The sequence below is a fragment of the Gymnogyps californianus genome, chromosome 20 (assembly GCF_018139145.2).
Source record: "Gymnogyps californianus isolate 813 chromosome 20, ASM1813914v2, whole genome shotgun sequence".
NCBI lineage: Eukaryota > Metazoa > Chordata > Aves > Accipitriformes > Cathartidae > Gymnogyps > Gymnogyps californianus.
This window is the reverse complement of record NC_059490.1, coordinates 12,376,980-12,389,689: the sequence shown is the minus strand read 5'-3', so window position 1 is coordinate 12,389,689 and position 12,710 is coordinate 12,376,980. Positions and strand designations below refer to the sequence as shown.

The following is a 12,710-nucleotide window of genomic DNA, read 5'->3' as shown; positions in this document are numbered from 1 at the left end:
CACTCTGAAGCAGCAGAGACAGCAAAAATGGCAACGCCATTTCTAGGAATAGAGCCAAACTCCTTAAACTAATAAAGTAATGTAAACGGCATAATGACTGCTTTTTCTGCATATGGCACCAAACTCCACAACAACTCATCTAAAAACTGCCCTACTTAGTACCTGTAACGATGCGGTGTTACAGTAGTGGAAACCTCACTTCAATTATTAAAGCTGAAAAATTCTACAGCTAAGTATAGTTGCCAGTGTACTCTTGTTATCCAGCAATATAATAACAAGAAAGCTGTTATTTATCTCTTGCCCTTGCTTTGCCTAAACTACTTGTATTGTCATTTCTAATTTTGTAGGAGCTTTCTGCAGAAGGAGCCCTGTCTCATACCTAGAAAGTATAGTGCATACAAAAAGCACTTTTTAAATAAGACAACTGATGCATGGCAAGAGAGACATCAAATTACCACTTAAACGTTGCTTATGCAAACACATCAGCAGGTACTGATGAACTGCAGTCACTTCTGCATGTGTCTTGTTATCCTGAACTTTCAGGGCTATGACAATTTACATTAGATGCTAATTCATCTGTGGAGCTCAGACACATTTTTAATATGTTCCGTGATAACTTCCATTAGCCTTTGCAGCTTGTTCAAAAGCTCTCTGGGTATAGGCTGGAAAAAAACCCTACATTTCACAGAACTAGCCAGCTATGCTGCTGTTTGGGATGGGACCCAGAGCACGTACTGTACATCTCCAGAATTCCCTCCCAAGTCAGTACAAGTCACCTTGTAAATTAATCTTCTGCAAGAGGCTGAACGGGACCCTTAATAACTGAGAAAGAGGGAATGCTCATTTTTTTGAAGGTGAGAATAACCCCCGGACAAGATGTTAACCAAATGCAAGCCCGTTTTGTACAAGCAAGCAGAGGATTACGCTTTCATTCCTGTATTTCCAGTGCCACCTTCTGTACAGAGGAGGAAACCTCTGAGTTTCAGGAGCTCCAAGAAATGAAACTGGAAAATTCTTCCCCACCCACGTGGGAACACAGTCACTACTGAAATTAAACACTGAAAGATTTACATTTTCAGTAGCTCAACAGCATATTGAGTTGTGTGCTGAAGACACCCACATGTGCCAAAACCTTCTAATTTTACAAAGGAAGTACATCAGCTTCACTTTGTGTTTTCCATAAATTCGTACAGCTTCTGGGATAACATGTAATGGATGAGAGAAATAAACATCCATTATTATAAAAAAAATCGAACTGAAGTATAAATCTGGCTATAAATATCAAAACCTCTTGTTAAGTGAATTCACGGGACCATAATTAAAGTATGTGAACAGGGATAGTTGTTTTTCTTCTCTGTGTCATCCCGAGTCTTTCCCCAGGGAAAGGTTTGAAGTGATTTTCAGTTCCATTAGACTTGCCTTACGGCCACGGTGCGCTGCCTGTGCTTTGGGAAGGCACACCTCCTCCTCGAATACTCGGCCTTATCCAATAGCATGTACAAGTGACTGCTGTAAACATTTGCTGTGAACAGTTTTTTCATACTGTATCAAAAGTTCACAGGCATAAAAAAAATCCCTAAATTGGATTTTCTTGTCCCTAGTTCCAAATTTAACTATTAAGACCAGACCTGCTTTTTATTAGCAGCTGCCTTGACTGCTTCTTAAGCGCCACAAAGCCATCCATCAGAGCTGGATCTGGACCAGTGACCTAGCAATGATGCCCGGGTGCCCCATCACTGGCAGTGTTCAAAGTCAGGTTGGAGGGGGCTCTGAGCAACCTGGTGTAGTGAAAGCTGTCCCTGCCCATGGCAGCGGGGCTGGAGTAGATGATCTTTAAAGTCCCCTTCCGACCTAAACCATTCTGTGATTTCATTATTCGTTCTACTTTCCAACAGTGGCTAGAAAATTACTTGATAAATTACATTTAGGAGGTTTTCCAATGAGTACTATTCAGCATGATTATCTGGTACGTACAGACTTTCATTAAAAAGACAGACAAGGTCTTATCAGCTTCCCTAATAGATGTACCGCACTGTTCTGCCAGATCCGATAAGCTCTGAAGATGATTCGGAACAGCCTTAAAACGTCTAACCGCTTTTAATTGGGGTTGGGGTGACACGGTTCACAGGCGGGTGGCAGCAGGGCTGCCAGCATCGTCATCAGCGTCGCCAGCGAGCACCCCGGGGACCGCGCTGGGTGCCCCGGCAGGGCAGAGCCGCCGCGGGTGGGTGGTGCTGGGGTGCTCGCTGCCGGCGGCCCCAGCTGCTCCCCAGGGGAGCAGGCAGGGCGGCATCACCGCCAGCTTCTCCGGCCGAGTTTTGTCTAATTAACACGAAGCCAGTAGAGCAGGGAAGGAGAAAGGGCTCTGGTTTTCCCCAGCCGCATGCAAACACCTCACCTCTGCTCCCTTCCCACTCCGCAGCGCGCAGCTGAGGCAGGGCAGCTGGTTCTATTCCAGGTTCTGCCGCTAATCGTGGGTCCCAAATTTCGCTTGGTTAGGTCAGTGGTTTTCAAACCAGGAGAGGCAGAACGTCAGCGGGGTGACTTATCTTTGGTTATGGGCTCGCAATAGTCAGCTGGAAGCCTAAAGGCCTGACACCCGCTCCTTGCTGCTGCATTTGTGATCCACTTACGTACTCCACGTGAAGTTTTAGGTATGATTTTGTGCTGTGCTTGTAGCATCAAAGCCTGCTTCATGTCTGCAGATGCTCCTGTAACTGAATGATCAAATTATTCTCTTCTGTGATCAGAACTAGAAGTCCGTGACACAGTGAGCGTACCTACAAGAGGCAGAGAAGATGCTTGGGCAGTAAAAGTCCTCAATCGTCTTTCCATGATTCCAGTCCTCCAAGCAGGTAAGCAGCCAAGCAAAAGCCACTGTGCTCTCAGCTCTGGCTTTGTGCATGTATGCAATTCATGCACAAAAGCAAGTTGGGCACTCTGTTCTTAGTTCTGTGGAAAGCTGGAACTGAATGAATTAAAAACTCCAAGCAAACTGCTAATGCCTTGTAAAGCACAGAGAAAGAAAGATCACTTCCAGGTAAGAAAATTACTCAAGCCTATAGACAGTTGCATGTCCAAAGAAAATATCTTAATTCAGTAAGTAATCTAGTAATAAACCTCTAGGAGATAAATGCTATAATGATTATTTATATTTTCCTCTTATGCCTGGATTCATGCTTGATTGGATTCTCTGTAGTTCACAAGAAAAGGAAAAGCAGCAGAGTTTTAAAGTGCCACTCATCGTGTGTATCTGTCTATAGACAGAGCCTGGAAAATTAGGATCCTGATTGGAGCATCTCAAGTTCAAAATTATATGGAATAAGGCTGAGCTGTAAAATTGTGTACACAGCATATCATAATTGCAGCTACTGCTGGAATAAATTATGGCGAGTGTCTTAAATATTCTAGGGCTGAACCGAAGAAGGTTCCTCAGCTAAAACTAGAAGAGCTTCCTGTCCAGAAAACATAACCCCAAACTAGAGATCAGACTGAGCTCAGTGACCCCTCGGGAAAAGGATCTGCAATATTTGGGTTTGTTTTTCACCTGATGAGTAAGACTCCCAGCAGTTGAGCGCTCTCAAGCACATTATTTAAGGATTTGGTTCATCTCAGCTGTAAAAGTGAACAATTTACCTCAATTACTATCCCCCAAATCCTCTGAAACCTGGATTTAGGCAGTTCTTTCCACAACACTCACAGTTTGTTTAAACTATAAGAGTGAGTGAAGCAATTCTGGCTGAGAAGTCTGTTTTGAGTTGTTTTCCAGTTGTCTGGAGAATTTGAGCTTCTCTCCCACCAAGTTTTAGAGTCCAGATTCTTTGGGCAACTTTCCAAATTCTGGCTGGAATATTCAACCGTTAAGTCCCAGCTTGCCCATCTGCTAGATCTAGAAAAGATTTCTGTACCTTTAAAAAGTACATCTAAACTGCTTGCTTATCCTTAACTGTCAACATTTTCTCACACTATTTAATTTTAAAGCTTAACTTTTTAAACCTCTCAAGGTTGATACTGCTCTGCATATGAGGAACCGTCAAGAATTTTGCACTGCATAGTAATTGTCTTGTGTTTACCAGATAAGGTGGACTTGCTGTACTGTGCCAGCTGCTCTCCGGCGAGCGGACAGTGATGCAGTGGTACAGCAACCGCGGGTGCATCGGCCCTGACTGGGAAACGGTGACATGGCAGGGTCTCTGGATTCCTCCCACCCATCCCAGCTCAGTTAGGAGACGGCAGCTGACCTCAATAGTCCTCTTAGAATTTGAACTGAATACACACAAGGTGTTCAGGCGCCTCAGGGAAGATGAATGCCTCTTGTACTCTGTCATTAAACAAATCATCTGTACTTACAGGGTCCAAAGGGTACCTTTTACAATTGAAGGTGAAGCCCTGCCTGTTTTCACTTGCTGTCTGGATTAATTACAAAGCAGAATATTTGATGTCATGGGTACTAAATGAATACACGTAATTTTTTACTGACCAATAAAAGTTAAACTATGGAAAAAAAAAAAGTGTTGTTATTACAGTATACACTCTTGCCACTGAAAATGCAAGGAAGAAAATCCAGAAAATTCCCCTTTTTGATTAAGCCAGTTATGAGTGTTCTCAGAGTACGGAGGATACCAGATTCTAGGCAAGCTCATCAGTAGCGCAGGGCTCCATGGATTTGCAGTTTCTCATATTCAGCTGCGTGCAGCGGTTTGAATTCCTGACCCTCGCCATCTCCCGCATAAAGAGGCTTTCCAGTGGCTTACCCTACCCTAAACATAAGGTTTACATCTTTTTTCCAGACCACTTACGAGGACACTGGCTGCCACTAAGCCAAACATTCCCCGAGCTTCTTGGCCCACGCCGCAGCCGCTCCCCGGGCGCAGCCGAGCCCCGGGGGAAGCGAAAGCGAAACCCACGGGTGTCGGGGAGGGGAGCCCGGCCAGCCCCGCTATGAACTACGGAGCGCGTTTCGCAGCTGCCTGCCTTCTGTGCATTGGTACGTACCCTCGTAGCTCGCTTTGGGACAGGGCAGGGACGGGCCGTACCCCCCACTCGTGGGTCCTGCTCGGTGCCGGGGCCGCAGGCGGTGCCCTTCCCGGCACGGCAGGTCCCCGGAGCCAGACACCGGCGAGGGCGTTTCAGGAGCGGCGGGTTTGTCGCCTATTTCTAGCTTGAAATGTTTCTACCAGGGAGCGGGTAGTAATCAAGACCCTGTAAAGCATTTCGAGTAGCCCCAAAGCAAACAAAACACCAGGACATTTCCAGAAGTGAAATGGAGCCCAAAGTCTTTCCATTAAAAAGTAGCTCAGGGTCGCACAGCCATTTGTTATGGGCCGTGTAAAACAAGCTGCCTCCATTTCAGAAACTGGATTTGGTAAAGGTGAGTCCAGCCTCTGCTTTGCCCAGGAGAATCGATTGCTCTTCACATCATTATTCTTGCCTTTCAACTCTTGGAACAAACCTCATTTTAAAATAATAGTCATTAAAATATTATATTTTAATGAAAGGAAGGTATTTAAGTATGAAGTTTAAATTTAAAAAAAGCATTCCCTGACTTAACCAGCTTGCTGTGAGCTAAATGGATTCATTACATGTGTAGGGTACTGGCTACACAATTTTTCTGCTATTAGTAAGCTCCATTTTGTTACTCTTTCAAGATCAACCGTGACATTTTAAAAATAGCTTGTGTATGCATGGCCATGTCGTTCAGGACTCGTGGGGAACCCAAATGGAATCGCTGCAGCAGGCCCAAGTTTCAGGAGAAGCAGGCAACTTCCCTGTGTGTTTGAGATGACCAAGACCATTCCCCTGTCAAAAGAGACTGAGATCGTCAGGCTGAACGTCAGGCTCCTGCTGAGCAGAACTGGATCAAAAGATGGTCAAAGCTCTCAGCCAGAAAACCTTCCTCCAGACAATATCCCCTTATTTATTGTACAAGGTGAGTTATTTGCTGAAGTCAAGTGAGCAAGTCTTGCTCCTCATCAAAGTGAGAAGTCACAGATAGCATCCTGCAAGAGGGGCAGCAGATCTCATACCTGGCGTCGGCAGCCTGCCCACTGCTGCTAGCAGTTGAAGCGTTGAGGAATAGCAGCAGTGCCCCTCTGCTCCTTTTTGCAGCGGCTAGCGGTGATCTCTGTTTTGATGCCCCAGCTGAGGTGATGCTAGCTGCATCCACAGTGCTAAAAATTCAGTGATGCTCTGGAAGATTCAGAAGAGACATTTGCCTCTTTGAGGATTTTTGCCCTTAGATTCACTGTGTTTCGGGTACTAAAGATACAAAGAAAATCAGCATTTCAAAACTCAGTGCCTGGCTAGATTTCACGTTCCTGTGAGGATTTTTGGGTGACACACACAGCTTGTCCCCTACTACACACTGAATAAAACAAGAGTCAGGCATCCCTTCCTTCCAGAAGTGCCCAGACCCTCTGCAGTTCAGTCAGCGGGATGCTGCACCTTGCAGGAGCGAGACAGAAGGGGCAGAGTTAATTCATGGAGGAGCTGGCTCTTGGGGGGCTGCTACGGTGAGACAGACCACTCGCAGTACAGAGCAAGGCAGGGCGGGACTGCGTGACGAGCTGCACGTAGATGTGGGCTGGGTTTGCTGCACATTTAGATGGGCTGGGATCAAAACAAGTCCATGCATGTTTTTTTCTTACAGAGTCCTCAGTGGATATTCTTCAGTATGTAGATGAGGATATCAACATGCTTGACTGCAGGATCAGCCCTTACTTTACAGCAGACACTCAGATCATCTGGCCTGGGAGAGAAATCAGAGCCAGCAGTTCAGACTCCTTGTTCACGTGCACCATAAAACACACAGCTGGAAAACACGCAACTACAGCCTTCCTCGTGCAAGACCAGAAAGAAAAAGAGAACCCAAATCCCGGACAGCTTTTCCCAGGCATTGCAGAGCGACTGCATGTTTCAGGTAACAGAAAAAGTAACATTCCCCTGGGGATTTTCATACACTCAAAGTATTGAAGGGAAATGGAGTTGGCCAGGGCATTGCAGCTGCCATCCCAAAAGTTCAGTGGTGAACAGCTACCACTGCTGTATTTCAACTGTACCCCAAACCTGAGACCTTTTCAGAAGGATTATGTGGAGGAAACCTCTCTTTTCCTCCCCATCTACACTGGGGTGTCACAAATTCATGCTCTGGTTTCGCACATCGCGACAGTTGTCACCTCCACGTCACTTCCCAATACTTAGCTTCTGGACTTGTGTGATTATGCACCGCAGTCTATTTTTAAAAGCCTCCCGAGTTTATGAATAGCTTAAGCTAGCTTTTTAACATACTGTCGGACAAAATGCTTTTATTAAAAAGTGTATGCTCTCCCTTGTGTTGAGGATTATGCATACACTGCAGAAGCTAATAACTTCAAAACAGCTTCTCAAAAGCATAATTGTTTTCTATTTATATACTTCCATACCATCATTGCTAAAAGCCCTAACTTAAAATCACCAAAGCTTTAACATAGCCATACCCATTAAGCCTTACCTTAGTTTTTCAGCAGACAGAGCACTCTCATGGTGTCTGCATGGAAAGCAAGCTCTGCAGCTCAAGCTGCCCTTTTACAGTTAGGGAGAAGTTCTAGGTGAAGAAACCGAAAGTTGGTCAGCTGGCATGTGCAAAAGGGTTGCAAGTCAGGGTCAGAACAAGAAAGCAAGGCTCTAGTTCCCATCACCAGACCACAAACTTGTGTTGCTTAACCCCCACACCCCAGGCCCTGGTGTTATCTGATCAAGAGGTACGCAGCTGCAACGCTTAAAAATAGCAGGAAGAGACTCTGAGGTCAAGCAAGCCCATGATGTGGTGGCTGGGCCACTGCAGCAAGGAGGCTCGCAGCCCCGTCCCCGTGCAGCCTCCCCAGCAGGGTCAGTGACACAGGAGCAGGCAGCTGCCGGAGCAGGCAGCCAGCGGTAGCACTCAGCACCATGCATTGTGGCAGGGAGCTGCAGAGCCCGTCACTGGCATGTACAAACCCCCTGCCTACGCACTCAGCTTCTCCCACCCCCCTTGGCCCACATCAGCCTTTTCCATATCCCTTGTTAAAAAAAAAAAAAAGGATTTAAATGGATTATTTACCACATCAGGAACACTCTACTGAGACTGTAGAGCCTCACTGCATCCAAGCAGATAAAACGTGGCAGAAACTCAGCCGGGAAGCCAAGAGAGGGACAGCCCCTCCTAGCACCCTCTTGCAGGCAGCCTGCCCAGCCTTGCTGCTGCCACCCAGCTGCCTTTGGTAGCCTCCCCAGCAGGTTAATCGGGCCACTCAGCTGACTTCGATTTGCCACCCAAAGTGCTGGGATGCTCTTCAGCACTTCCCAGTGTTGAGATCACGTGTAGTCCCCTGTGCACATTCCCTCGCGGCTTTTAGGTTTGCAATGATTTCCAAAGCAACAGTCAGTGCGGTGGGAAAGAAATGCTGCTTCGTTAAACCTTCTATTGCAGTGAGAGTTATGGAGAAGTTATTATGTCTGTTATTCTGTCACATAAAATGAGTTGAGAACAAAGTGTAACACAGCAGTTTTAGAAAAGTGAGTTATAAAAATGCTACTTGGGCAGCATTGGACTGTGACCTCCCTGACTAACCGGGCCACCGGGGTGACAGCCCCGCGTCCCAGCGTGTCACGTCCCGTGGCTGCGCACGGAACGGGAAGGTCTTGTGGCCCGCAAGCCCTGAGCCGGGGCCAAGGCTTGCACCAGCGAGTAAGCCATAGGCAGGCTGGGAACGGCCCCCGTGGCTCGCTTGGAAGCGGGTCGCCCCGCTCAGGCCCTGCAGTACAGCCTGAGGTCACTAGGTGGCAACTGGTCCCCACTGGTGCTCCCCCCGCCTGCAGACCCGCCCGAAGCCCCCCCGCCCCTCACCGCTGCCCTGCCCTTCCAGCGCTGCTCCTGGTGCGCACCGCGCCCGCCCGCCGCCGCGCCGCGCCGGGCCGCCACGTCCGGCTGGGCTGTGCCTTCTCCGCGGAGGGCCGGGCAGAGGCGAGCATCCAGTGGGTGCTGCGGCGGGAAGGGCGGCACAAGAAGCGGCTGCTCGCCTACAGTGGGTCCAGCAAGCAGGTGGAACGCGTGGCTCGCCGGGCTGAGATGGTCCTGGAGGAGATCGCCAAGGGCAACGCTTCTCTGTTGCTCAGAGACGCGGAGACGACAGATGAAGGAACCTACTCCTGCATGGTGTCAGTGGCTTCTCTGACTGTGGAACAGACAATCCAGCTGCAAATAGAAGGTAATAGCATGGCCTTGGGATTTTTTTTTTTTTTGAGTCTCAGTGCTCAGACACGTAGCATATAAAACTGTATTTAGTTTTGTTTAATGGTGGAGACAGAATTTATGAGTTGAGAGACGTAGCAGTGTAATACATTTTCACTCACCAGAAAAACCCACGGTGACCGTCAATGTTAACTCCCTGTCTCTGGTGGAAGGAGAGCAGTACAAGCTGGTCTGCAATATCAGGCACTACTACCCACACAACATCCAGGCTCAGTGGCTCCGGGAGCCAAAGGACTCCTGGAAGGTCCCCGATGTCATGAAGAACGTTCTCTCAAGCAGCCACCGGCAGAGCAGCAACGGCACCTACAGCTCCTCCAGATACTTCCTGCTCACAGCATCCCTGAAGGACAACGGCCATAAGTACACGTGCTGGGTAGACCACCCGAGCCTGCAGACCCCCATCAGGAGAAGCGTGACTGTGGAGGTGAGAGGTATGCCGCTCACCTGGGGACGTCATCCCCTGCAGCCCTGACCCCATGGAATTGCTGGGGGGGAACTTCCCACTGATCTTTCCCCTTTCCCAGTCTTCCCTTCCACTGCTCTTCTCCAAAAAAAACCCAAACAAACAAACAAACAAAAAACTTCCAACAAAATATTCTTTTTTCATCAGACTTTCTGCCATCTTGATGAAAAACAACAAAATTGATTCCTTGATTCAAAATTAAATAAATGAGACAGACCACTTTTTTTTTACCAAAATGTCCATTTATCAGGGAAGTCAGTTCCTGGCCAGTTCTGGCCCATAATTAACAGTTTTCTTCATAAGCAAGAGCTGTGTCTCTTTTGAAGCATCTGCCAGATGCCCTTAGCAAAACATCGAGAATTCTCTTGACAAAACAAGTTTGAAATGTGAGGGGTTTTTTGTCTTGGGCAAGATAGGAGATAATCTTTGCAGAGAGGATTGAAGGAGGACATCATTTCAGACCAAATATCAGTGGAAACCTCATGCCAGGGTATTTGGGGTAAATGTAAATTTGGCCTTTAATTCAGTGGGGTCAGTGGACTCCCATAAAATGTCCTGCAGCCTGATTGCGGTTGCAGGATCACCGCCTGCCCGCTGGGGCTTGTTCTCACCCCGATCCCCTGCAGTCAACCCGTACGGGCTGCTGCTCCCGTCCCCGTCCCCTGCGTGCGATGGCAGCGTGGCCGGGGTCAGGACCGCAGCCATCATGTGTCTCTGCCGTTGTTCTTTCTTTCGTTCATGGGCAGAAGCTACCTCCACTGCCTGGCTCCTGCTGCTCCTCGCCCTCGCCGCGTGCCTCGCGGGCGCCCTTTGGTACCACCACAAAGGTAAAATAACCTCCAGTTTACCAAATGCGGGCTGTGGGGAGGGAAGGAGTCTGCTGGTGGTGGCACTGCTGTGCCAGCCGTCCCCGCGGTGGGTGGCCGAGGCTCTCCCCAGGCCCCTGTCGCTGAACTGGGTTACCAGTGCTGGGAGGTGGAAGCCGTGCTTTATCTTCTTTTAGTCACAATCTCTTTTTTTCCCTTTTTCCCGGCCCTAGTGAGGAGCACTGCTAAGGTAGGTGTGTTTTCCGTTTTCCATTTTCTACCTGAAACACATTTGGTGCTTTCCATTTTACCCTTCGCTAATTCATTGCTGTTTCACCCTCCAGCCCAAACCTTACTAGAGACGGGACCTCCAGTGCCAGCCAGGTAAGGAGCAGAGCTCCTCTAAAGAGTGCACAAAAAATGTCGGGTGCCAAATCTGGAAAGGAGGGTGGAAAATGACAGCGCGGAAGGCCGCTGTCTGCCGGGGAACCGCGGAGGCAGTGCGAGTTGGCCGGCGCAGCCCGGCGAGAAGCGATGGTGGCAGGAGGTGGGCAGCCCGCTGCCTGCGGGAAGCACGCTGTGGAGCTTCCGAGGGCTGCACGTCATCGGTGCTTCCATGCCTTGTCAGAGCTGCGACACTCCTGCAAGGCATCCCGGAGCAAATGGGAGGAGGACAATTGGGACAGCGTTTTTTCTGGAGTCTGTGGTTACCACGGCAGTAGGACGGGGGCTCTCAGATGTGATAGACATGTACAACAGGGAAGAGCAGGCAGCAAAACTGAGACAGCATTCAGTATCGTGCATTGCAGGGCGCGACGAGCGCTTGATCTACATCCTTATGCCATCCATTCTTGTTCAGTCTTTTCTTCTTCTGAAACTTCTTTTCCTTTGGTAATTATTGCCCCTGGCTTGAGCACATAAAGCTGTTGTGAGCGTATCCCAAGAGCAGTGTCTGTTGTGGGAGCCAGCAGAGGCCCTCTTTGTGCGAGGCACGGCCTGTTGTCCTTGGCCAAAAATAGGCTAAGAGTGGGAGGAGAGAACTCGTAGCCCCGTCTGACGTGGAAAATGTCGAAGGTTGCTCAGTGTCGGGGTAGGCTCCGCTCCTCTCCCGATTGCGGAGGACAGCGGGGGCGTGCACAGAGCTCTCCGGTAACTCTGGGCTGTCTGCTCTGAAGAGCTGCTTTCTCCACGGTTGGCGTGGCTTGGTCTAGGCCACCTCTGATGGCTCACCCAAGGTCTTTTCTTCTCCCTCTTTATGCAGGCAAGTCTGGCACTTCACTAATGAAAAAGCCCTAAGAAGACAAATGTGTTTATCCTGATTCATTGCAACAATCAAAAAAAAAAAGCGTGAATGAAAAATTCAAGAGAGGAGAAATACCTCCACCACATTGCCAAAAACCCCACAACTTACTTGCCTACCAAATTCCAGGAGCGATCAGTCACTAGCTATGTGTGCACGTAGCAGGACTGACACGCTGCCTGCTGCCAGCCCTCTGTAAAGCGCTCGCCGCTGTTTCAGTTAGTTTTGCTGTTCTCCTCAGGAAACCGGGATGCAACCATGGCCGGAGGGAAGAGGTGGCTTCAGCTTGGGCTGGACTTGCTTCGTTTTAGCCAGAGATGGGATTTGGCCTCACACAGATTCAGTGCTGGCTCATCATCCTCTGGACAAGGGGAGAATTTGGGTTTGGTAACCGAGAATAATTTCTACACCAATAAAGATTCGTTAAGAGAAATGGAACTTCTTAGGTTTTATTCTTCATCTGCCATTCTGGGTGGAAGCCAGCGGCTCGGGTGAATGCGTCCCCATACCTCATGCTTTGCTCTAGGCAGGAGCGTGCAACCCAGAGCAAAGTCCTGGGTCTTCAGTTTAAAGGAGGCTGGGGTGACCTCCCCTGAGCGCTGGCAGCAGCTCAAGCGGCTGCGAAGGGTCCTGCCGGAGCATCCCCCGCAGCGTCAAGCCGGGGTTGCCACAGGGTCTGCAGGCATCAGGCACCCGAGCCGGGCTGCTGCATTACGGAAGGTGAACAAAACACTCCTCGTGGTGGAATTTTTTTCCTGGCAAAGGCCAGTATTTTATTCTCACAGGTACAAATTAATAGGTTCATTCCCCTCATCACAAAATGTTAAAAAAATAACACTGGCTAATAGCTTTGTGCTTCATTCAGCCTGAGCT

General features: G+C 48.7%; 1 protein-coding gene across 1 annotated transcript; it reads left to right on the top strand.

Annotated features, from left to right (window-relative positions):
• Positions 1–5,319: 5,319 nt before the first annotated feature.
• On the top strand, positions 5,320–12,260 carry LOC127024611 (tapasin-like). The gene is made up of 9 exons (XM_050909217.1): positions 5,320–5,371; positions 5,702–5,929; positions 6,650–6,919; positions 8,883–9,224; positions 9,373–9,699; positions 10,478–10,558; positions 10,771–10,787; positions 10,882–10,921; positions 11,799–12,260. The coding sequence occupies exons 1-8, from the start codon at positions 5,320–5,322 to the stop codon at positions 10,894–10,896; spliced, it is 1,332 nt and encodes a 443-aa protein (XP_050765174.1). The 3' UTR covers positions 10,897–10,921; positions 11,799–12,260.
• Positions 12,261–12,710: the final 450 nt, after the last annotated feature.